The sequence below is a fragment of the Condylura cristata genome, unplaced genomic scaffold (genome assembly GCF_000260355.1).
Source record: "Condylura cristata isolate star-nosed mole 26May11 unplaced genomic scaffold, ConCri1.0 scaffold00015, whole genome shotgun sequence".
In the NCBI taxonomy this organism is placed as follows: domain Eukaryota; kingdom Metazoa; phylum Chordata; class Mammalia; order Eulipotyphla; family Talpidae; genus Condylura; species Condylura cristata.
This window is the reverse complement of record NW_004567116.1, coordinates 41,175,774-41,201,958: the sequence shown is the minus strand read 5'-3', so window position 1 is coordinate 41,201,958 and position 26,185 is coordinate 41,175,774. Positions and strand designations below refer to the sequence as shown.

Below are 26,185 nucleotides of genomic sequence, written 5' to 3'. Positions count from 1 at the left end.
ACTGCTGAGGGGAGCAGTGGGCAGGTCAGGAGAGGTCTGCCACACCATGTGGCCACCTCCGGGGCAGGCGGGAATCGAACTCATGCGGAGGTGGCATTCCCCACTCCACTTCTCAATGCTGTGCTTTAACCCGCTGCACCACCAGGGAGGGCCCAAATTCCTCTTATTTTTTAAAGATTTATTTATGCATACAGTACTGGGGTACAGGCCAGAAGCATAGGAGTGGTGAGAGGATTCACCAGAGACGGAGTTGGGGAGAAGAACAGGCAGATCGAAGTACATTGATGAGGGATAGTGAGCCAGACAGAGAGGTCTTGTGTGCAGTATGGACCACCTCCAACGCCCCAGGGATCCAACCTGCCCTGAAGTGGCCGAGGCCAGCTCACAGTGCTGAATCCTAACCTGTTGTGCTACCAGGGAAGGCCCCTCTTGTCTAATTACTCTGGGTAGGACTTCTAACACTACATTGAGTAGTCATGGCGATAATGCATATCCTTGTCTTTTTCCTGAATTTAGAGGAAGAGTTTTTCACCACTGAGTATAAGGTTGGCTATGGGTTTGTCTTAGATGATCTTTATTATGTTAAAGTACGTTCCTTTGTTAAGGGCTTTTTTTTTTTTTTACCATAAATGGATACAGACTCTTGTCGAATGCTTTTTTTTTTTTTTTTTTTTTTTTGTCTAATAGTAGCATATATTTCCCCCTTTTTTGTTGATGGGTGTATCACATTTACTGATTCGGCTATGTTGCCTCTGGAATAAATTCCACTTGACAGTAGTATATGGTTCTTGAAATGTATTGTTGAATTTAATTTGATAGTATTTTTGCTGGGCATTTTTGCATGTGTTCATCAGAGATAGTGATTTATAGTTTTCTTTCTTTTGTGTTATCCTGTCTGTTTTTGGAACTAGAGAATGTTGGCTTCAAAAAATGCTTAGGAGTTTCCCCTCTTCTCACTTTTGGGGAATAGTTTAAGAAGAAGAAGTGTTACTTCTTTGAAAGTTTGATAGAATTCACTAGTGAAGCTATCGGGTACTGGGTTTTGTTTGGAGGGGAAACTTTTGCTTTTTAAATTTCCTTTCTCATGATTACTCTGTGCAGACTTTGGTTCTTCCTCCTTCAGTCTCGGAAATTTGTATGTTTCTTCTTATAGAAGGTTGTTTCTTCTAGATTGTCCAAGTTGTTGCAATATAGATATTCATAATACTCTCATGAGTCTTTGTATTTCTTTAGTATCTGCTTTAACTTCTTTTGTTTCTGATTTTATTCATGTTCTGTAAGTCTAGCTAATTTATTTTTTAAATCTTTTTAAAGAATCAACTTTTGGTTTCAGTTGATCTTTTTAATTGTCTTTTTTATGTCTAGCTTCTTTACTTCTGCTCTAGTTTTTATTATTTCCACCTTATACTGGCTTTTGGCTTTGTTTTTCTTTTTGTATATTCTTTTAGATATAACCTTAAATTTTTAAAATTTGTGGTCCCTCTTTTTTTTTTTTTTTAATGTATGCCTGTGTTGCTATAAAATTTCCTCATAGCTCCATTTTACTAATTAGGTTCTGATAACTTGTGTTTTCATTTTCCCTGGGTGGTTGTACATTGGGGTAGAAGTAACACTTTTGAGGGATAATGAGACACTGACTTTGAGCTGATGTGAATTACTAGAGATCTGAAACACCACAATAATTCATCAGTCTGGGTAATGCTTTTGCATGTTAGGTAGTCCAATAGAAGTTAAGCTCAGGCCCATCCCACAGGGGTCCCAAACCTACTCTGTTGTTTTTCCCCCCCATCTAGTCTAGAGTGCATAATTGAAATAAACCCACTCTGAGCAGGCAGAATCCCCACAGTAGTGCTCCATTATGAAATAGAAGTTATTTATTGGGCACATCTCAGATATTGCAGGTTTGTTTCCAGGCCACCACAGTAAAATGAGTATCACAATGAAGTGAGTTGCATGAGATTTTGGTTTTCTATTGCACATAAAGTTTGTGTTTATAATATATTGTAATCTGTTAAGTGTCTGATAGCACTACATCTAAAAAACTCAACGTCTATACTTTAATTAAATATGACAGAGCCGTGAAGTGAGCACGTGCTACTGGAAAATAGCGGCTGTGCACTTGTTCAACACAGGGTTGCTACAGACCTTTAATTTGTAAAACAAAACAGTCACAACCCACAATATCTCCAAAGTACAATAAAGCAAAAAGTAATAAAACAGGTGTACCCATGTAAATGTGAGTTCTAGAAGATCCTAAAACCACAAGTAAGCTTTTCACTGTCACCATAGAAAGTCACCACAAAAACTAATGATCTAACATAATAAGGCATTTCTGCCCACAGTGACTCAGATTCATTCTTAAATATAGACTGGTTAATATATTAACTACATTAAAATAAGAAGGCAAATTCTCTGTGGTCAGGGGCTAAGACAGAGAACTTAATCTTCCAAAATGTCACAAACACCATCTTATACCTCACCTGCCATCCCAGCATATCAGGGTTTATGGGATACAAATCATACCATCATCTTGCCTATCACAAGAAGTTGGGAGGGGACTTGGGCACCAATAGTCTGGTTATGGAATCCTTTGGTATTACAACTGCAGAAACTCCAAAAATACTAGATAAGATTAATGGGACAGGAAGAAGTAAAAGAGGGAGAGATGAAAAACAGTTTTTCCTTTGTAGTTTATAGCAGGTGGGTGGAAATTTATTTGAGCTTGGTGAGTTTTGAATTGAATTGTACTAATAATCTCTACATATGATTGAATATACAAAAGAAGACATTTTTAGTTGGAAGTAGGAAAAATCAAATGTCACAGAAATGACTGGACAAAGATAGATGCACCATTAAGTGGCAAACTTGGAAGCAAAGCCATTATCACTACTCGGTTAAACTCTACTTTGCATCTAAGACTGTTATTAAGTCCATTTTTTATAGTTTCCCCACCCGAAGATCTCAATTTCATTGATAATCACTATCCTTTTGTTAAAACAGTCTGTTCTTGTAACATGGATTTCAGTCCTCCCTTTTTTTCTTAGAACATCTTAGATATATTTATTTATTTATGTTGTGCAATTAACATGGTGGCTATGTTTGTAGTTATGTAACAAAAAATGCATGCATATGGAAAATCTGCTAAAATGGAAATTATTAGTTTTATTAAGGTGATAAATTTATGGATGAGTTTTTCTCTCTTGGCTTCCCATAATTTCTATATTACTTTTTTTTAAAGATTTATTTATTTATTCATACAGAACTGGGGTACAGGCCAGAGATGCGGAGGGTGAGAGTTCACCAGGGACAGAGTGGGGAGCAGAACAGGCAGATAGACGAAGTACACTGCTGAGGGGAGCAGCGGGCGGGTCAGGAGAGGTCTGCCACGCCCTCCAGGGCAGGCGGGGATTGAACTCATGTGGAAGTGGCTTAAGCTTCTTTTGCAGTGCATTAACCCGCTGCGCCACCAGGGAGGGCCCCAGTATTACTTATTTTTTAAAGGGAGCATAGCTTTTGAGTATATATTCTAAACAATGTTGAAGCATTATACCATGTACACACCTCCCATTAACATACCCAATTGCCTTAAAGATCCTCAACTAAATGTCCCCAACATACTTGTTCCCACATTGCCTCTTTTCCTGTCTCCCTCCATTTTTTTATGCCTCATCTAGTCCAGTCTTCTCCCAGACACAGATGTTGCTGGTTTCTGCTGTATTTTAAGACTTGAAACACATTTTTGCAGGGTCGTTTATCTAGGTACAGGAGTATGGTTCTTCTGGTCTATCGTTCTCCTGAGTATCTTTGGGATCCTGGCTGCCTATTCTTTATTACTGTTGGTGAGTAATGTTTTCCATTTCTCCCACTTTCTTCTTGGGCAGCCTCGAGAAGTCCTGCTGTCTGTGTTGTGGGACTCAGTCTGGGCTGGAAGCTATCAAAACCTTCAGTCACTCTTGTCTTAGAATTTGGAGTTTACACCTGCTATTTGAATTTTAGGCATGAGATATAGATGAATGAAAAGGGGCTTGTGCTATTTGAGGGCTCTCTTACCACTTTCACCCTTTGAAGGAAGGGTAGGCCATCTTCCTTCCAGTCCCCTTTCATAGTTTGTTCTCGAATCCACCTAGAATTGCCATTTTAGGTCCCCTAACTTCACCTTAGCAGTGCCTTTTCCCTGTGAACTACCTCTTTTCATATCCCATCTCCTAAGAATCTTAAAAATTAGCTGCTGTTAGATCTGTTATAGTACAAATGCTAATCCCTTAGTGCAGGTACAAATGATAATTTATTTTTTATTTATTTTTTTTAGCAAAAGGCTTTTGCAGCAGTGACTCTTCCTCTGTTGCCTGACACTGTAGTGTTGTGTAGTATGAGAAATGTAGGCAGGCAAGAGAAAACCGTGTAAAGTAAAAGCTTATGGGAGGATAACTTTTTAAGTAATCAGAGTTTTTTAGGACCCACTTTTATACTGGGCATTATATCTTTGTTCTCATGATTCCTTATCCCCACTGTTTTCCTGTCTGAAAAAGAAGATCCCATCCCTTAAATAAATTGTCATTTACACGATTTTTTTCCCTTCCAACAAAAGCTATTAATCATTGTATGAATGATAAGTGCTGAGTACATAGAGATCAATAAACAGAAACAAAAGTTTCTGTTTCATGCAGGGCACTTCATAAAATAAACATGAAATTTGGTCACAAAAATCCCTGAGGTCAATGAGGTTAGAATCTGGTAGGGCAACTAAGTCATAGACAAGAGTAAATAACACATAAAGAACATTTTAATAGTCTTTAGAGATACCTGAATGAAGTTCTTCATGGGTTCTGAGAAGGAAGAGGTGCCTTCTACCAAAGAGGATTAATTAAGGCTTCTTGGAAGAGGTGGAACTGGAGTGGGATCATGAAGGGATATTGGGTTTGGACATATGTATATGGGAGTAGGGAAGAATATTCCAGGCTGCAGGAACAATATGACAGAGTCAGAAAGACTGTGGGGTTTGGGTAGGCTGGCAATATAAATTCTTTTAGCATACAGGCATAATGAAGAACAATGGGAGATAAGGCTAAAACGATAGGCTTACTACAGATTTTTTGGCATAAATTTGGCATAAACCAGAATCTCTTTTAGGAAAATCATTTTGGAAGTTGTGGTAAAACATGATAATAGGCAGAAAGATCAATTAGCAACTTTCCCTTTTAATGGAGAAAGTACAGATAAAAGATGTGCTTTGGGCCAAACTCAGACATTGAATTGTATGCTTTTCATATACAACGAATATAAAATGGTGTCGTTAGCTTCCAGTGAATTCTCATGTCCGGCAAGGCAATATAATTTAATAAACTTTCTGCTGTACCCTAACTTTCTTTTTGATACATATATTGGCAATAACTGTGAACAAAGAGGGAGCCTTGGGTTCTATTGCCAGCTCTATTTTTATATAATCTTGTAATCTTGGTCAAATTATATGACTCTCTTGGAATTCCCTTTCTTTTCTCACAAATGAGAATAACAACAATATTTAATAAGTTGTTTTTTTATAGGGGTGGGTAAAGAGCAACTGAAATTATACAGTTATTTTGATTTAAAAAAAGTAAGTGCCTTGTAAAGTCAAGCTCTCATTAATATCCTGAGCATTTGAGAACTCCACTCCACATTGACCTGGTGACAGACTAAATTTAAAGTCCGATTAAGATTTATTGAGCACATGCCAGTGTTAACAACAGTCATTAACAGTGATAACTACTGGTTTCCCTAAGCAATTGGGGTTAATTCCATTAGGACTAGGCAGTGACCTTGGGAGGGGTGACCCTTGACCTCTCTTCTCTCACAAATTGGTCTAAATAATATTAGGAATAAAGTCCATCACAGGGGCAAAAATTGCAGGAATTCAGGAAGGATATTAGTATAATGATTGCTATGACATTCCAGAGGAGTTAATAATAAATTCCCTGGGAGTGCTGGTGAAATTTACAAATAGCAGGTAACACTTTAACTGGCTATGAAGGGTCAGTGTCAAGGGGAGAGAGAACTTTTTAGGCAGAGAACTGACATGGTACATTCTCAGTACTGAAAAGTACAGCATTGGCAACGAGTGAATATAGTATCAATATGTGAAAGGAATTTTGAACTACAGAACAGTGCTTTGGATAGCAACTTGGTGATTTCAAACTAACCTTGTCCTTTTTCTTCTTTGCTTTTCCAGCTATTTGGATTTTTGTTGATTTGGGAAGGGTATGAACTACATCTGCACTGGTTTCATAAGGTAGGACTTCTGAATCCTCAGGAGGCTTGAGACCAGGCAGTCGGTGTTTGGTACAGAGCTGTCCTTTCTCTCGAGCATCCATTCGCTTGGCAAGAAGAGATCTACGGACACTCTTTTCACTGAACTCATTGAATTTCTAACATATTATTGACCTGGACCCAAACTTAATTTTTTTCACATTCCTGGTTTTAGCATGTTTAAACTCATTCTGTGACTGTTCTTATCCCAGTAAAATCTTAGTCAAGCTTCTTTACTTTCCCAGTTTCTTTATAGTCAAGAATATTCTCATTTCAGTGATTAAAAGTTTCATTTCCTTCTATCATAATAACTATACTCCTTGTAACAACTCCCCTCCTCCTCTCTTTGGGCCTGACATAGGTCTGGAAACCTAACAGTGGTGGAGAGAGGATGATGCTCCTTTACCCTCTCCTACCAGGGCAGGACCTCGGGAAGAGGAAAGTGAAAAAGAGCAGGCTCCACCAGGGGGCGCTATAGGTGTAGCTGGGTCCCTGTCAAAGGAACTAGGTAAACGCCCAGTACTGGCTCTTTCCCTCAGAGGCCTTTTTTCTATGAGTATTTTTAGAGATCCTTCTGCTGACAACCTTGACTAACATTTTCTTAATAGGGTTAGTGCTGATTTTTCTGTACCCCTCAGATTTCTCTGTGAGGTTCTCTTGATCCTGCTGCTTTAGTTTGGAGCCCTTGGGAACAAAATGATACCAGCACTTCTCTAAAGAAAGGAAGCATCTTTACCACCACCATCTGGATAGGAAGCTCATTTCCAGCATGGCCTCCCTCATTTTGGTTTTCCATGAGCTCGAGCAGTGGGAGGAAGATTTCTAGCCACAACCTCTTGCTTTTCTTTATAGATTATTTTCAGGAATGGTTTTGATAACCATTCCTAATGTTTCATCAAATCCAGGAGTGAGTCAGACTCCCTTAATGGTCCCCTTTAAATTACTCAAGTGAGGGGTATGAACTAGAAATACAAATGTAAGCATTACTGGAATAGATGGAAATTGAAGTCACAAGATCTTACAGAGAAAAAATAGAGGTTGAAAGATGAGCAAGTAACTTTTATTCAGAATACCATCTGTTTTGTATTTGGGAAAGCATGGTCAGTTAGTTGCTACCAAGAATCCCTATACATCAAACCATGCTGAGTGCCATTCCAGGCTTGTGTCTAGTATGTCAACCATGCTTATCTTGCTTTTGGCAGTACATGCTTCTACGTGGCCTCTGCCATGGCAAATCTCATTATTGCCTTTGAAATTTGTTAGGTAGTTTCAGTGCCAGCAGTTCTTACCTTTGTGTAGGCATAGAGAATAGCTTCTATAGTGCTTTTAAAAAAAGATCTATTTATTGATGCATACAGAATTGGGGTACAGGCCAGAGGTGCTGGGGTGGTGAGAGGATTCACCAGAGACAGGGTGGGGAGCAGAGCAAGCAGATTGACAAAGTACACTGCTGAGGAGGCGGGTCAGGAGAGGTCAGCTGCACCATGTGGATCTCCTCTGGAGAAGGGATAGAACTCACACTGAAGTGGTTGCAGCTAGCTTGCAGTGCTGTGTTCTAACCCGTTGCACCACCAGGGAGGGCCCAGCTTCCATAGCGCTTTTAAAGGATGCTGGTGTTTTCTTCACCAGTCTAGTTTTCACTGTTGTCTGAACTCCCAGAGAACAAAATAAGGAATAGATTAGCTGATCAGTGGTGATAACATCCCAGTAAATTTTTCTCAATAAATCTGAATTCTTTTTCTTCTTCATCAAAAAATTGCTGACATTCCAATATCAGTAAGTATAGGCCACTATGGAGATAACCAAACCACTGGAACTATCTGAGCTGCTAATTTCTGGAATCTGGTATATAGAATCCAGAATCTGTTAGGTGTGCTAATATCAATAAATTTAACATTTTCTAAAATTACATTCTTTTTGTCTGGTACCCTTAGAGTTCATCTCTCCCTCCCCTGTCATAGTCTTCAGGGTTTATTTGTTGTTGTTGTTGTTAATATTAATTAGCAAAGTCTTTATCTCTTGAGGTCTTCTTGGATCTAATTCTAGATATAAGTTTAGGCCGTGAGAGATGATAAAGATGGGGCATAAGAAGAGTTGGCATCCCTCTGGAAGGTAACTACATTAAGGCTGGGCCTTCAAACCGTGAAGGGCTATGCTTATCAGACTGGCAAAGGAAATTCTGTAGGCCTTGGAGTTTGAGTTTTAGTGTATTCAGAGCAAATGCTGAGGTAAAGGGTTAGCAACAGGCCTATAATTGATTCCTCTTCTACCTAGTGATGCTCAGAAAGAATGAATCACCTTAAGCAAAACTCCTTGTAATCATACACAATGGCAAACACACTAAAGATATTTATTACTGAAAAAATTATACAAAGTTCTTATCTGTGACTCTTTCTAGTGAGATATAACCTGGTATATCTGAGTTGACTGTTGTAAATAAGATAGAACTAGATAGAACTTACAGATATGGCTGACTGGAGTTGTATAGTTCATGTATAGTTAATAAGATAAGGAAGCTCCATAACTAGAAATACTCCTTCTGTAAAGCAGTATATCCACATGCTTTGCTCAAAACACTCTTCACATTATAAGTCCAAAACTAAAATTAAATTAAAAATGAGAAGAAAGAACCTTTTGTGAATAGCTGCATTTAATAGAATCAGCTTTCTCCAAGGGAAAATGTTTTATCCGTACTGTATAATTGCCTGTATTTTTTAAATCACTAGTAAAATTTGGTGTTGGTTAAGGTCACAGAATCACCTAAGATTTATGTGAACTGATTTGACAGCTGAACCTTTGTGTTATGATGCATTTGGTTTGCTAGTAGGTTATTTAAGACTTTTGCACTTATGTACATTATCAGAGATTGGCCTATACTACTTCTTTCTTGTAATTTGCTTAAGTTTTGGTATCAGTTTTACTGGTTTCATGAAACAACTTAGAAAATGTTCCCTCTTTTTACATTATTTGAAATAATTTGTTAAAGATTGGAAATATTTCTTCCTGAGCTGTTTGGTAAAAATAACTGTTGAAGTCAGCAAAGCTTGTAGTTATTTGGGCAGAAGGTTTATTTATGGATTCATGAGCTTAGCGAGCTACAGAGATCATGTAAAGGAGGCAAGAAAGTGATCTATTGGGTAACATAGATAGAGAAAATCTATACTTTTCAGAGGGGGAAAGTCAGGTCTTTTTGATCTCCATGTTCTTTGTGGATGGCATGTAGAGTGTCCTGGCACGCAGGTGTCTTCCCACCTGTTTTTTTTTTTTTTATAACAGTTTATTTTACATTTTTACATTTTTTCCATCTCAATTGTAGTCCCTGTATCTTCCCACCTGTTTAACAAATATTTGTTGGATGCTTACTTAATAATAAATAGATACGGTCCTTCACCTCATGAAGCTTATTGTCTAGTGGGGAAAATAAATATTGAAAAGGCAATTAAAATAGTAGTTAAAAGAGAAAAGAAGTGGAGATTTGGAGTAGTAATCTTTGAAACCTAGTGACAGGTGCCGAACAAGGTTGAGGATCTGGCTAAGACAGTGGATGACAAATCAGTGAAGGTGTCAGACTGCATCGCTGTGTGATTTTTTGCCCTTCCTTGCTAGACAGCAAAGACTTGCTGACAAGAAGGTGAATGACCAGACCTGTCCAATGTTGGGGATTTGCAAGAGCGTTAGGTAAAGGAAAAGGACGCAGAAAAGAGCTCCTGGCTGTGGGGAGACGTGTATAAACTCCTAATGATAGTTATGATCCCAAGCCTAGTGCCTGAGAGTCAAGAAATTCTTTGTTTCCCCAGGTCCTGATTTTGCTAATAATTCTGGCAGAGTTGTTTTTATTGTGGCTTTTATGCACTTACTGGAGAGAAAGGTGGCTGACAGTTGGGCTGTCACTTCAGGTAAGCATCATCCTGTGGATGTAGCACTGTCTGTCCAGGTGTATTCAGCCTGACTTTTGACTTTCTCCCAGGTCTTTGCTCCCTTCATACAATTTAGCAGCATATGTGTGATGACTGCTCTTTCCTGGCCTATGGTTGGCTACTTGATACGTTTGGAAGGAGAAGGTATGTCATGAGGTGGAACCTTGTCTGTTCCTTTTAGCTCTGGCTACAGCTTACATACGGCACTATCACTATTCCTCTTTGAAGTTCATTTAGCTTGTACTCAGGTCTCCTTATGTCAAACTCACAAACCCTATATAGACTGCTACAGTGTTTCCTTACCAAACAGGCTTTCTTCTAGAAGTTTTCGCCTTCTAGAATCCATGTCTGTATGTTAGACCTTAACTAGGTTGGGATGGGGACAGCAGAGGCCATTTTAATTTTAGTTGACCAGAATGACAGGATAAGTCAAAGTTCTTTGAGTTTGCATTCAGTGTGACTAGTTCCACCTGATGAATTCATGCTAGGTTCAGACTTCTCTGGTTATGTCCTAGTAACTCAAAGCAGACCCCTGTGACTCTGTGTCATACCCAAGGACTTAGAGCAGAAGTAGAAGTTTTGTATCTCTGCCATTGATTTCCTCTCTGTTCTTTGCCCTAATATCATAGAAACAAGGAAGAATCATAGCTGTATACTGAATTATTTTGAGAATAGAATTGATTTTGAGGGTAGAATTATGTCTCAGCACTCTCACTAAGACACCATTAGATTCTTCTATGTCTCTGTTTTCTCTTTTGGTAAATAAGGAGTATTTGCTTCCCAGCTTGTAACAGGATACAGGCAAGAGGAAAACTGGATTGGTAGTGTTTGGTAGTGTTGCCATTGGAGTTTATATTAGTATGCATGTGTGTGTGTGTGTGTGTGTGTATGTGGAGAGTGAATTTTAGGAAATGTTCCTGGGGCAAGAACTTGAAGGGGACAGTAATGAATTTTCTTTTTCACTTCCTAAATTTTAGTTCAAAGCAGAAGATACCAGATTATTCATTACAGGAGACAAACAAAGAAGAGCTATAATGTACTTATAAAGTTGAGAGGTTAGAGCTGAACATCTAGATTTGAGAGTAACTGAAGTACAAGTGGTAACTTAAAAATGTACAAATGGGTAAAACCTGTAGAGGTCTAAAACAGTAAGTATCGGACAATATCCAGGGATAACAGTTATTGTGGATCAGCACATGCACACATGTGTGTGAGTTTGAGAAACAATCTAATCACTGAGTATACCTATTATGAGTCAACACTGACATATCAACTCTATGAGATAGATGTTAGCTGCCAGATAACCCCATTTTTTAAAAAAGATTTAATTATTTATGCTTACAGAACTGGGTTACAGACCAGAGGTATAGTGGGTGAGAGGATTCACCAGAGAGAGTGGAGAACAGAACAGGCAGATTCACAAAGTACACTGCTGAGGGGAGCAGTGGGTGGGTCAGGAGAGGACTGCCATGCCATGTGGGTCAGCTTCCTGACCGGGGATCAAACCGTGCTGCAGTGGTTTGGTAGAGCTTCATAATGCGGTGCTTTAACCCATTGCGCCACCAGGGAGAGCCCCCGGTAATCCATTTTATACAATAAAGAAATTAAAAACTCAGAGGTAGAAAGAGTGCACTGGACTATGGCGCTGGCACATGGGTGAATTGGTGATGGCAGGCCCATGGGGATTATAACTGAGATGGAAAAATGCACAGAATGAAGAATGATGTAAAAAATAAAAACCCAGAGGATATTAAGCAACATGTCCTTAGTATGCAACTAGCTTGATTCTAGCTTTGAATGCAGATTTGTGACACCCAATGTCCCCTTTCACTTTTCCGCACTGCTGCAAATACAGGGACCATTTAGACTGATCTTTACAAGTGTCTGGGCTTCTCAGAGCCAGCCACACTCTCCCTCCGAACAGCGTATTCCTTAACAGTCCCAATCCTTTCTTCTCTTTCCACTTCATGTACAGTCCATCCCCTTAAAATTTTGCAGTTCCAGTTAATGTGGCCTTATAATAATGCTTCTATTTGTACAATCCTGATGGCTGTTATGTGATAGTTGCTCTTTTTCTTTTTTCTTATTTCCCTCTCCTTTCAACTTTTTCAGCTATACAAGTGGCTGTTGGATTGCCCTTTTTTTCCCTTCTTTTGTGTTTGTATATCACACCATTTGGAAAATATTCTCCCTGCATTCAGGAGAAAGACAAACTGGGACCCAAGCCAGACATCTTTGGCCACAGAGGTGCACCCATGGTATGTCTAGTGTAATAATGGACATGGTTGAGTACAGGCATGCACGGTGTGTGATGAGGGAGGAGGGGGCCTCAGAACCACAGGAACCCCTGTGAGGAAAATGGGCTGTCTTGAGATGGAGGAGGAGGAATTAATTGTGAGAATGGACTTAAAATCAGGCCACCTAACTTTCAGTTCATTGCTCTGTACTCTGGTCAGTGATAATTGTTTCAAATAGAGTCCTAGAATCAGATGGATAGAGGAAAATATAGGCAAAGTTGTTGTAAAAAGAGCCAAGGGAACCAAAGTTTGCTCCCTAAATCCTTTCATCACTCAGCCTCATCCCTGTTATAAAAGGGATGTTCGTAGGGACTTGGCATAAAGCCTCATGTCCTTCTCTTCCACAGTTGGGGCCTGAAAATACCATGATGTCTTTCGAGAAAGCTGTCGAACAAGGAGCCTTTGGATTGGAGACTGACGTGTACTTCAGGTAGGAAAGCAGAGGCTGGGGTGGGGAGGAGATAAGGCCAGAGGTATGGCAGGTGGCCAGTCTGGCCCAGGCTGTAAAGAGCATAAACCCTGAGGAGTTTCTTATGTGTCATGTGGTTCCCCCCCCCCACACACAAAATATATACATACATACATATATGTACCACCACACACACCACACACACACACACACACACACACTCTCCTTCAGCACTGTAGAGCTGAGTCCCCTTTAGGTTCCCCTTCCCATGCCACAAACCATTGTTCACCTATAAGCAGGAAGCCTGGGTAATTGTAGTGTTTATTTTATTTATTTGTTTTTCCTTAGAGATTATAATATTTTACTCTCTGTCGTCCGTTGACTGGAAATGTTATTTGCCTTATTTTGTTCAGTTGTCTGTTTCTGGGCAGCAGATTGCCTCCCCCCCGCCCCTCCATGCCTTTCTCATGACCATTACAGAGTTCTCTTCATAGGTGTTACAATGAGAAAAGAAGAAATGTTCATAAAAGCAAGATTCTTCAAAGCAAATAGCAGATAATAGAATAGAAACTTCTCTACTTGTCCTATTTGTGAAGGACCTAGCATCATAATTACTGAGGGGTGGGTGCCTCGAGGGAAAATGAGTCAAGCACTGTGAGAAGAATGTGTGGATGCCTGCTCAGTGTGGTTCTCAGGACCTCAGGACTTGCCTCATCTCCACCCTTCTTACCTCATGCTTAGGTCATTACCGTACTTGGTACTGTGAGCATTAGAGAGGCCCTGAATAGAGAAGCTCCTCTTAACCAGCATCATTAATATGAGTATTTCATGTCACAAAGGCTTTATCTCTAGGACAAGACTACTGAATCAAAGTGTAAAGGACTGGTGCTTAGTATTTTGTGACATTTAGGAGGGGATAAGGAACCTTAGGAAAATGTGTGGCTTTGGGGGGTGTTCTGTGAACCCTGTGTACCAGTGTGGCTGAATTCAAACTATTGATCCCTTCCTTGCCTATAGTTACGATGGGGTGCCTTTCCTCATGCATGACTATGACTTGAGAAGAACAACCAATATCAGGGAGGTCTTGCCAAATGCTGCCTTCCTATCTACTTCCAACTTCACTTGGAATTTCCTGTCAACTTTGAATGCAGGCAAATGGTTTTTGCAGTCACCGGTAAGACACATTTCTTTCTTTTTTCCTTAAGATTTATTTATTTATGCATACAGAACTGGGCTACAGGCCAGAGGTGCATGGGTGGCTAGAGAATTCACCAGAGACAGAGTGGGGAGCAGAACAGGCAGATCAACGAAGTACAGTGCCCAGGGGAGCAGCGGGCAGGTGAGGAGAGGTCTGCCGCACCATGCGGATCACCTTGGGGGTGGGGATCTAACTCACACTGAGGCCACTGCAGCTGGCTTGCAGTGCTGAGCTTTAGCCCGTTGTGCCACCAGGGAGGGCCAAGACACATTTCTTAGCTAAATAAAGCTGTATTGAATCCCTCATCAGCACGGTTATGTGCTGCTCCTGCAGATTAGAGCTTTAGATGAAGACAGGCAAGCATACACATAATTTCATCCTAGCTGAGGAAGGAAGAATGATTGCATTGGCAGGAGAGCTCGTTTCTTTCTCAGTAATTTAGTCAGTGATTGTTGCTTTCTTCATTCACTAGAAGACAGACTTAATCTTGTCACTTAATCCCAGCAGGTCATGAAGTTTTACAGCATAACCTACCATGTTTAGCATTTTCCCTGGACATTTTGAGTAACTCATAGTTACAGTACAGACTAGGAAAAGTATTTATTCTTGACCATTGCCTAATACCATTCAACAAATATTTATTGAATACCTATTAGATACTAGCCACAGATAATATACTAGTGAACATACACTAGCCATATGGAGTTCATAGGCAAGCAATTACAATACATTTTGATAAGTGCTAAGCTAGAGTTGATTTTTCAGTTGTTCAAGAGCACACCAGAACTGCTACTAGCTCAATCTGAGGGATAAGGATGGGTAATTCCAGAAGAGATGTATAGACTAGTAAAAGTGGACTGTTACATAAAGCATGTGCTGTGTTCGGTGTCATTTTGAGGCAAGAATGAATCTACTTGAGAAAATATATCAATTGGTTCTACCATTATGGAAGGCAGTATGGATATACTTCAGAAAATTAAAATTGGAATTCCATGCAACCTAGAATACGTAAACATTAATTTGAAGAGAACCATGCCACCCCCATATTAATCACAGCTTTATTTACAGTAGTCAAGGGTTGGAAACTACCTAATGCTCATTGGTAGGTGATTTCCCTTCATGATCTATACACTTTAAGGATGAAATCCTGTCATTTGCAAAAACATGGATGGACCTAGAAAGGTTACACTTACTGAAATAAGTTAGGCAAACACACTATAATTTCACTCACGTGGTACTGAAGAAACACAATGAATGACTAAATAAAACAAAAATTAAAATTTTAGAATATAATACCAAATTAGTGACTACCAGAAGAAAAGAAGGTAGTTAAATCAGGTAAAAGGGGTGGAACTATATGGTGAAGACTGTAACTGAATTTTTAGTGGTGAATATAATGTAATATATATATATAGCTGTTGATTTATATTGATGCACATCTGAAACCTACGTAATGTTATATTGCAATGTTAATTCAATAAAGTTTTTTAAATTTCAAGAACAATATTCCTCATGAATATTGCAAAAATATTCAACAAAACATTAACAACTTGAATCCAGCATCATATAAATTTATAGTATATTGTGATCAAAGGGCCTTTATCCTCACAGCAAGGCTGTTTCTCAGTCCAACTGGAGAGTATTTCTGGCTTCAGCTCCAGTGTATAAACTTGCGAGTTGTTACTCCCATCCTTAAAACAAAGTTAAAGCCAAACAAATTAAAAATGCATAGTTTTTCCTAACTCCATTAGAATTAAAGTCACAGTACAAACCACACTCTGAAATCAATTGCAATATAATTAGAAAATGTACAATGAATGGCACTGGTAAGTTAATTCACCTCAAATAATATTGCAGGTAGCATTTACTGCCACAAAAATGAGTTCAATGCAAGTTTTTGTCCTGCACTTAATAAACCCTTCCCTAATAGAGTCACAATTTTTCTTTGATCAAGTACTACACAAAGTGTTAGCCATTATACTAGTTGGTCAAAAATAAATCCAAGACTTTTCTATTTTGCAAAATTACTCAAATTAAGAGATTAAAACCATTAATTTCTAGCCTAAGACTTGTATTATCTTATTTACTACATCAGCCAAAAAGAAAGATAAATTTTGAAAATTACCTCAACTGTTCCAGTTCTTGCTGAAGGCTGTTTTCTAGGAAATATTTTTGTTACTTTATATTCTTTATAAGCAGGTATTGGTTACTGAGGGTTTAGAGAGACTGTAAACAGCTTCACAGAACATTTAACCTTGCCCTAGGTTAACATCAAAAGACTTTCTTTGCACATATTAAAAGATTTACAGGAGTTATTCAAAAGATACAATTAAGTTTGGTAAAGTTTTAAGTACATTTCCTCTGAGAATTGTAATGTAAACATTTACTATTATAACCCAAGAATATTTTTATTTTCTGCGTGCTCAAAGATGTTTTCCTTCATTTTGGTAATAATTATAAAACTGTATAATTAATACCAGACCAACACCCACCTCTGTTTATGCCCATCCTAATCTCTAGAACCTGTAAGTTTACCATATTTGGCAAAACATGTGACTGAGTTAAAGATCTGGAGAGGAGAAGCTTATCCTGGCTTACCTAGGTGGGCCCTAAAGGCAATCACGCATGTCCCTGTAGGAGAGAGGCAAAGGGGAATAGCTAACTCACAAAGAGGAAACCACACACAGAAGAAAATAGGTGAGACCACAGAGGAGGAGAAAGGGGTGATCAGGCTTCAAACCAAGGTATGTCAAGGCATGCCAGCAGCTACCAGAGCTAGCAGAGGGCTGAAAGACTCTTCAGGGTGCAAACTCTATCAACATCTTGATTCTGAACTGTGCGAGACTAAATACCTGTTATTTAAGTTGCCGTGTTTTTATAAAACGACCTAATTTTGTACGTTTGTGATCAATTGTTGGTAACGTTTTACTAGATTCTGATTTTAATATATCATGATCTGGGTGAGGGATTGGCAACTTCAGTTTACTCTCCAAATCTAGTCCACTGACTGTTTGTTGTTTTTCTTTTTTACAACCTAAGAACTGTGAATAGCTTTATATTTGTAAATGGGTGAAAACAGTCAAATGAATAATATTTAATGATGTAAAAACTACATTAAAAACAAACTTCAGTGTCCATAATAATGTTTTATTGGAACACAGCCATATTTATGAATTGTCTGTGACTCTTTTTTGCACTAAAATGGCAGAGGTGAACAGTTGCAACATAAGCTGTTCTCACGAAGTAAAAAAATATCTAATACTTGGTCCTTCACAGAATAAGTTTGCTGAATCCTGTATCATCCGTTGTTATTTTGTAAAATTAAGTTTCTCCTTAGAAGTTTTGTGAATAGAGTTATAGAATCAGTCTTAAAAATTCAAGATGGGTTATTGCATATCCTTAAGAATTTGGTTTAAGATGATAGAAGTAGGGTTCTCCCTGGTGATGCAAGGGGTTAAGCTTCAGCGCTATGAAGCTATCTGCAGCCACTGCAGCGTGAGTCCAATCCCCGGCCAGGGAGGTGACCCACATGGCACAACAGACCTCTCTTGTCTTGCCCGCTGCTCCCCTCAGCAGTGTATTTCAGTAGATCTGCCTGTTCTGTTGTTCTCCCTCTGTCTCTGGTGAATCCTCTCACCAGCCCCTTCTTGCCCCCGCCCCCAACCTCTGGCCTGTGCCCAGCTCTTAAATACATAAATTAAAACAATAAATCTTTTTTAAAAATTATAGAAGTAGAATGGGGTGTTCAGCAAATGCCTGAAGTAGAACTTTAAAAGTTGTTGATTTGCCCTTGGTGGAGGAAATGAATACTGGCAACCTTCATTAACTAGATTGCCAAAGGAAGTAAAGACAGGACCACAGAGAATACATTTGGGTTAGGCATTACTAGAAAATGAGGTATATTGCTACCTCAGAGATACTGAAAATCCGTATTCTCTGACATCTCAGTTTTTGAGTTTGTATTTTTTAAAAAATAGATGAAACAGACATGCTGCTTGGACTACTGCAAGAAATAATTAACACTTGTTATATTGAGCTTGTTAAAGTTGGCTTACATCTTCCTTAACTTCAGCATTAAGATTTTAGACAATATTAACAGAGTCAATCTCAACTCTTACTGTTTAGACTCTCATTCTGCATTTTTTTCCCACTCAGGCAAATACATCATAATTTTTGGAACCAATATACTAATACTAATATACCAATATACTAATGTCCACAGCTATAATTTGATAAACACATAGTAGAATTTTCTAAGACCCCTAAAATCAACTTGTATGTGGTATGTTTCTTCTGGGTTGTTTTTGCACATAGATTGCTGATGATTAAAATTTTCAGCAACGTGCCATAAAGAAAAATGGGGTATTTTCTGACAGTCTCCAAGTAGTAATTATAGGTTGGGAGATGGGAAAGGATTTAGGATTGTTAGAGATTCCCATCACCTCAGTGATTTTAGCACTCTGAGTCATCATTCATAGGGTAATGGTATTAATAGTAGATGTAGTGGTACCGTCAACAAGAAACAGTATTATTTACATTTTCAGATAGTTTTCAGAATTACCTGTCAAATCATTTTTCTCTTTAAGTGGCATCACTAGGAAAATTTGGGATAACTGTCCTATTTCTTAACCAATGTGATGTACATGTCTGCCGGTATCCTTTCTTGTAATTTAGTATTGTATTTTATTGTAGAACCAGGTATTCATTCTAGAGAATGGGAAGTTGTTTTCATTTCTAACTTGTTACTTCCTAGAGCTTTTTGAAAATACTCAACCACATGTTATAGATAGTCTAAACTCGCATTGTCCCACTCCAGTTTATTATTTTAAGTCCCATATTCTACATATAAAAAAGAGGCTCAGTTTACAATAGCTGTTAATTCTATCCCACATTACTGTTTAAAACTTGCTTTCTATTTAACTTACACTCTAATATTTACTGTTTTTACTATTTTGTTCCTATCTGTCTTTCTCATCATGTTCTTTTAACAGTTTTCCCTAGATGAAGGTCTAAAAATTAAGCAAATCCTTTGGGTTAGGTACCATAATATCTAACAAAATCTTGAATTCTGAAACAAAGTTCTAAGGATTAAGGAAACACTCGAGTTTTCAACTCAGATGTATACCGTGGTTTAATTCAACTCTTGTGATCCTCCTTTTTGTCTAGCCTGGAAATATCATGCAATGTGATTTTTTTTTTCCTAAGAAAAAGGCGAGGAAGTGTGACTTATTTAGGAGGAAAAATAAAGAGGGTATGAATATGAGTGAAGATAAGGTGTAGAGAACGATATTACTTGAGTCTTACGAAAATGTGAGAAGCTACTGCTTCTCCTGAGAGAGAGAGCCTTTTGTCAGTGATTTCAATCCATCTATCATCGAAAGTTGACAAGTGATAAAAGTTCGTGTGTGTGTGTGTGTGTGTGTGTGTGTGTGTGCTGAGATGTAAGGTGAAATGCTTTGTACTGCGAAGAAGAACCGCCAGTTTCTGCCAGGAGGGCGCTCACCCCATAGAAGCAGTAAAGACTGAAGGAATGCATGTGCAGTGTACACTGTCTACACGCATGCTCCTAGAGCTTATAGATATTTTATCATTTAATATTCTAAGTAATCCCTTCTCCATTTTAAAGATCGGGGCAGTGAAAACTGAGAATTTAAATGGTTTGTTATCAAGGCTAGCCAGCAAAGCGAATGTGAAGCCAGCCAGGATTTGAATCAGGTCTAAGGTGTACAAAACTAACTGAAGAAGTGGACCACTGATGTTTGATGTTACTGAAATTTCTTTAGCTCAGAAATATTTAAGGACAATTTCCTGAAGGTGGTAGCATTTGAGCCTGCATGTTGAGAAAACTTTAAACAGTTGATTATGGCAGGGAGGGCAAATGAATATAAGAACTAGGATTGAATCCAATTCTTTGTGAAGTGAGAGCCTATTTTCTTTGCATTATACAAAACTAGATAATAAGAGCAAATGTGGGAAGCCAGTATGGCTAAAAAGGGATTGTGTTACTTTGAGATATAGAAAAAAGCTCAAAAAGAAATGCACAACAAGAACATGAGGGACTTTTAGTACAAATATTGTAGTTTCTGTGATATAGAAGAAGTCATACCTGTTTCATTTCTCTCCTTGGAATCTCTTATCCCAGGACCAGTATTTCAGAGAAACCGGTTGCTTGAATGTTAATAGAGTAACATGGAAGTAGGGTTGGGTATGGAGCAATGTAACAAGAGAACTGGAAAATGCTTTTGTTAGGAGCCAATGTATTCTCTAATGTATTTATTTTTAGCCATTTTACAATATGGAACCCTTATCAGAGGCTGACAGGGAAAAAGCTGGAAATCAGATGATTCCAAAACTGTCTGAATTTTTGGAACTTGCACGAAAGGAAAAAAAATGTGTGATATTTGATCTTAATCCCCCTCCAGCAAAACATCCTTTCAGAGGCATGTATATCCGTGAAACAGTACAGGTGATCCTTGACTCTAAAATTGAGCAACATATGGTACGTCTAACTCAATATTTATGGCAGGTTTGGGAGGTGGGTAGCAGTCCCGGAGCACAGTAGTTCAGTCTGCCCTACCTGGTACGTCTCCCCTGGGATGCTTAAGTAATTTTGCTCCCTGTAGAAATGTTCCTTATGTAGTTATGGGTGGCAATGACCCAGTTAAATTTCTTTCAGTGCAGAAAAATATTGAGGTTGTTTGCTCTTTCAAACCAAATTAAATATCAGCAGTCTGTTAAAAAAAAAAAAAAAAGAACGTGTGTAATGATTATTTGATGTGTCCTCCCTCATCACCAACAGAGAGACATTAGAAAAGGCCAGGTAACTGTAAGATTCAGAGGATTTTGCTTCAATTAATAGTATAGAAAGGACAGGGCAGAGTTTTGTTCATCATGTTTTTTAGAAGCCGCTCTGGGGGCAGTTAATCATTTCAAAATTCAAATGTTCAGAATGAGTAATAAAGCAAATGCTGTGTGTCCTTTTGCAAATAGAGCTGTTTCAATAGATGAGTCATAATAGCATTATTTGTTGGCAGAAAATGACTCTTCTCAAAGGTGACTTTTAGGATCACTACCCAGGGGGTGTTTATAATTTCCACCTCGCATCTATCAATTCCTTACCTACTTTGGTGACTATGAAGCTATCAGCATACCATGGGTCCTTGGTCCATGTTAACTGAGAAAATTCTGCTCTGAAGCAACCTTGTGAAAGCTCCATTATGAGTTAATTACACAAAATTAGACCAGGTTGACTTGTTTTCACCAAAGGCAAGAATCTTTCTCTACTACCTGTAGACTGTAACCAGTGCTGAACTGGGGCTCTATCCATAGCACACAGGACTGTTGGCACCCAGACCACTGGATTATCCATTGGAGGACCTCTTGTTTCTCCTTACAGGTTTTTTGGTTACCAGGTTTGGATAGGACATATGTCAGGAACAAAGCTCCGGGTTTTCAGCAGGTGGGCCGGTTCATCCCAGTGGAAGCCCTTGCAAAAGAAAATATAAGCATAATAAATGTCGACTATAAGAGATTGTTCTCTAATGGTTTGAGGTAAGTGTTTGCCCACACCTCTGTTGGCATGTGTTGTTTGACTTGCACAAAATCTGCATTCTAGCTGAGCTATGCAGCTTCCCCTTTTATCGTAGGATTTCTAAATGAGGCTTTTTTTTTTTTTAAGAGTCGTCTATTTCCCCTCTTCTTACCCTTCCCTCTCTCTCTTGCACTTTCCCTCTGCTAACAAATTCTTACCAAGTGCAGACTCATTTGGAACACAGTCTTCACTTCTACTTATGCTCCAATCGCTCATTATCACCCATGTTTTCCTATCCTTAGTGTACTTTATTTGTATATAATATGGTCATAAAGAAGTCAGTTGTTTATTTCCTCCTGTCATTACCAAAGCATGAGAAGAACCTAAAATTATTACCCACCATATTTATAAATGTATAATTAGTTACAGATTTTCAGGTTTCATAGTGCTGGGAATAATGCGGTAAATTTTTGAAACTTGACAATTATTGATCACTGTTTAAAGTAACCCAGCCTTTCTTCTCTTAGATATAAAAGTAGTATTTTCCAGTAATTCTAAATGCTTCAGAGACAAATTCTTCCTTGGAGATATAGATGCGATCTATAGTTCTGTATGTCTCTAGAATCCCCTTGAAAGTCCCCTTCTATAACCTTTCTGCATCTCAGGCCTTGCACTAGGCTGATGGATGTACCTCTGTTCCTGATCCTGCTTTTCCTATTTGTCTGGCCATGGGTTTTTGAACATATGTCTTTTTTCTTTCCAGATTGAAAAATTATGTATTTTACCTCTCTTTTTCAGTCTAAATATTTCTTTGTATAGTTGCTGCTTTATTTTGAGTATACGTCTCTGATTAGAAAGTGACTCTAACATGACTTCTTTCTCTTTTACTCATAATTAGCCTAGTAGTTGGGAAAAAATATAGTAACTTCCATTTATTGGGCCTTTATTATGTATTGGTGCTTGTGTTTGGTAGGCACAGGTTGTTTCAACACGGTCTAGCTACCTACCTACACCTAGGTTACTTTCTGATAATCAGTTTTATCATTTGTATAAGGATAACAACAAAGTGATGGAATGGTTAAACATTTAATGTGATAATTCATACTATGCCCTTCAAAAAACACTAGGCAAAATAACAATGCCAAAAATATTTGCTGCTTTTACCCTTACCATACTTAACATGCTGTGTCTGGGAAATAATAATTATTTCCTCATATTTTGCAAATGAGGAAATTTGTCTCAAAACAGGAAATGTTTAGTAAAGTGAAATAATTCACCAAAGTTAATACAGTTGGTCAGTAGGGGACCAAACTGAGATTTAAATTTCACTTTTTGCTTGCCTTATTTTATCTCTTTTGGTTGAAGTACGACTGTTTTACATCCTTGCTAGTGTGTTGACAGTATAGGATTTCAGAGTACAAATTTTCCATCACCATGTCTTTAAATTTAGTTATTCCTTGTCCAGAGTTACATGGGCATAGTTTCAACTGATATCAGATTTCAGAAGGGTCATATCCTGAGTTAACAGTTGAACTAGACTCAACAAATATTTGCTGAGTAATACATGGACAGTATTCCATATCAGTTAGATACATTACCCTTCTCTTTAAGGAAACCTGTATTCTAGTAGGGAGAATAAGGGTTTTTCTCACATGGCTAATCATTATAAATTCATACACCAGGCATTGTTCCAAAGCATTTCCTTCAAGGATCACTAAATTTTAAAGAAGTTAAGCAACTGTGGCTTAAGTTATTTGTGTAAAGTTTATGACTAAAAAATTTTTTTTTAAGATTTATTTATTTATTCATACAGAACTGAGGTACAGGCCAGAGATGCGGAGGGTGAGAGGCTTCACCAGGGACAGAGTGGGGAGCAGAACAGGCAGATGGACAAAGTACAATGCTGAGGGGAGCAGCGGGCGGGCCAGGAGAGGTCTGCCACGCCATGTGATCATCTCCAGGGCAGGCGGGGATCGAATTCATGCGGAAGTGGCTTAAGCTTCTTAGTGCAGAGCTTTAACCCGCTGCGCCACCATGACTAAAATATTTTATTATGATCATATCTCCAGTATATTCTCTTTGATCAGTGCTCATTTCTTAATTCATCAGACCACTGTCACAAGGCTTTATGACTTTACCATTTTGACTAAGAATGCTATTATTTTAATCAAAATTACAGGAATATAGAGATGGCCTCTATCTTATTCCTGATAATGAAAACTTGCTATTTTTTAGTTTTAGTTATTGATTTTATTTTCCTTGTGTTTTTTTAGATGGTCTTGCTAGAGGTTTATGGATTGTATTTGGACTTTGTAAATTTTTTTTCTATTGTATGTTTACTTTCCCATTTCATTGATTTCTGCTCTCTGTTATTTTCTTCCTTCTACTTAACTTTAGGGTTTATTAGCTCTTTTAGTAGCTTCATTAGGTTTTATTTTAGAGCTTCTTTTCTATAAACATGCAGTGCTATAAATTTTCCCGTAAACATTGCCCTAATCACACTCAATATTTTTGATTTATTGATTTCATTATCATTCTGATTTAAGATATTTTAAATTTCCATGTGACTCACACTATTTTGAAGCATGTTACTTTTATTAAAAATTTGAAAAATTTTCAGCTACCTTAATGTTAATTGACTTTAAATTCACTACTAGAAAATATCTTATGTGACCTTCGTCAGGGCCCCATGCATCATAAATCCACATAATGCCTCATCATTTACAAAATATTTAATAAGTACTTAACCAGGAACATTCTTCAAGAAAAAAATATATTTACTAAAGATTATCATACTGACAAGAACATTAGACTACGTCACCTGCCTTCTTTCTTTTGGGGGCAACTTCTTCCTTAGTCAGAGAAATGAATGGCTCCTTATGCAGTTACCCAAAGGAGGTGTCACTGTCTGCAGCAGTGGTTGTTTATTTGTGCATTTCTCTGTAGCTCTGTTTCTATTGTTGGTGTTTTTTTCCTTCACATTTTGACACTCTTATTAGGTACATATACCTTTGGAATTGTTAGGGCTTGTTGGTGAATTTCCATTTTCACTATGAAATATCTGTTGTCTCTGGTAATAATGTCTATCTGAAGGTTACTTTTCTTTACGTTTAAAATAATTACTAATAAGGAAGGGCTTTGCCATTTTATTACTACTGTCATTTCTTTAAATATTTGTGATGTAGTTTGTGCCCTTTGTTATTTTCTGTTATTTCTGTATGCTTTATAGTTATTTTTGTCCCCTATTTCCTGCATTACTTTCTTTTGGGCTTCTTTAATTTTTTATAGTGAAAAATTTAAGTCCGTATCTCTTTTTCTTTTATGTCTATTCACTACACCTGTCGTCTTTGTGGTTACCTTGAGAGTTACGTTTAACATCCTACTCTATCAGTTTCTTTAAGTAGAAAGCAAAGGACAGTTATAGACCATTGTTACAATGATACTAGCTTTTACAATTGCTCATGTACTTACTTTCATTGAGATATTTATTTCTCCATACAGCTTTGAGTTAATGCCTAGTGTTCTTTTGTTTCACTTTGCAGGGCTCCTGTGAGCTTTTCTTGTAGGGTAGGCCGATTGGCCATGAACTTCCTCAGCTTTAACTGGGGATGTCTTTATTTCCTCCTTACTTTTGTAGAACAGTTTTGCTGGATATAGGATCCTTGATTGACAATTTTTATTTCTTTTAACAATTTGAATATGAGGGCCTCTACTCAATACTTATAAAAATTCTTTATATTTGAACAGTTAATGTTCATCAAATTCATTTTCATCAAATTCATTTTAGAAATGAATAAGACATAGACTTTACTATTAATTGGCTTGCAGTCAAGTCAATTACAGAAGATTGATAGTAAAGCAGAGAGAGTAGAGGTTGGAGGTGCCCTGATGGAAGTAAGTGTAATTGCCAGAGGATAGTATGCTGGAGCTAGCTTGTACCAGCTTGTTAGAGTCCATTATTTAAAATATTCAAAAATCTTGCAAACCTATTTACCAGTGGTAATCTGAAATTAGCTGTGGGTATAGGTATATGCACCGTGGACATTGACAAATGCCCCCAACTAGGCTTCTCTTTTTTTCTTCTCTTTTCTTTTCTTGTTATTTCCTTTCACCTCATTCCTTCTCCCTCTTTTCCTCTCTTTACCTCTCTCTTTTCTCCTATGACACCCAATTTATTAACATCCCATTGTTGGTACTAAAAGCAGAGCTGTTAAATCCATTCCATTATCAATTGCAAACGAGACCATTCTGTATGTCACATCATAAGTTGACCCAGCTGTTTGTGGTGATGGAGGCAATGGCCTTTCACAAGCATGCTGGCTGTTCCTCTTTTAAGTGATGAAAATGAGATTAAGTCTAAATCATTTTTGGGTTCTCTTTGTTTCAGAGATTATAAAGCAGCTAACATTACCATCAACTTATACATCATCAATGAGCCTTGGCTCTACTCACTGGCCTGGTGCTACAGTATTCATTCGGTGACCACAGATAACATTCAGAATCTAAGACACTTAAGCCACCCTTACTTCTTCATGGTAAGCTGATTGTCCA

General features: G+C 38.0%; 1 protein-coding gene across 1 annotated transcript in view; it reads left to right on the top strand.

Moving 5' to 3' along the window:
- The window catches only part of GDPD4 (glycerophosphodiester phosphodiesterase domain containing 4), a 38,292-nt gene that overhangs the window by 7,663 nt on the left and 4,444 nt on the right, over positions 1-26,185 (top strand). Inside the window, exons 3-13 of the mRNA XM_012725217.1 lie at positions 3,746-3,839; positions 6,206-6,265; positions 10,080-10,178; positions 10,250-10,343; positions 11,177-11,254; positions 12,312-12,457; positions 12,844-12,926; positions 13,923-14,079; positions 20,387-20,602; positions 21,500-21,654; positions 26,022-26,169. Coding sequence (XP_012580671.1) covers positions 3,746-3,839; positions 6,206-6,265; positions 10,080-10,178; positions 10,250-10,343; positions 11,177-11,254; positions 12,312-12,457; positions 12,844-12,926; positions 13,923-14,079; positions 20,387-20,602; positions 21,500-21,654; positions 26,022-26,169 — 1,330 coding nt within the window. The remainder of the gene's footprint in view (positions 1-3,745; positions 3,840-6,205; positions 6,266-10,079; positions 10,179-10,249; positions 10,344-11,176; positions 11,255-12,311; positions 12,458-12,843; positions 12,927-13,922; positions 14,080-20,386; positions 20,603-21,499; positions 21,655-26,021; positions 26,170-26,185) is intronic.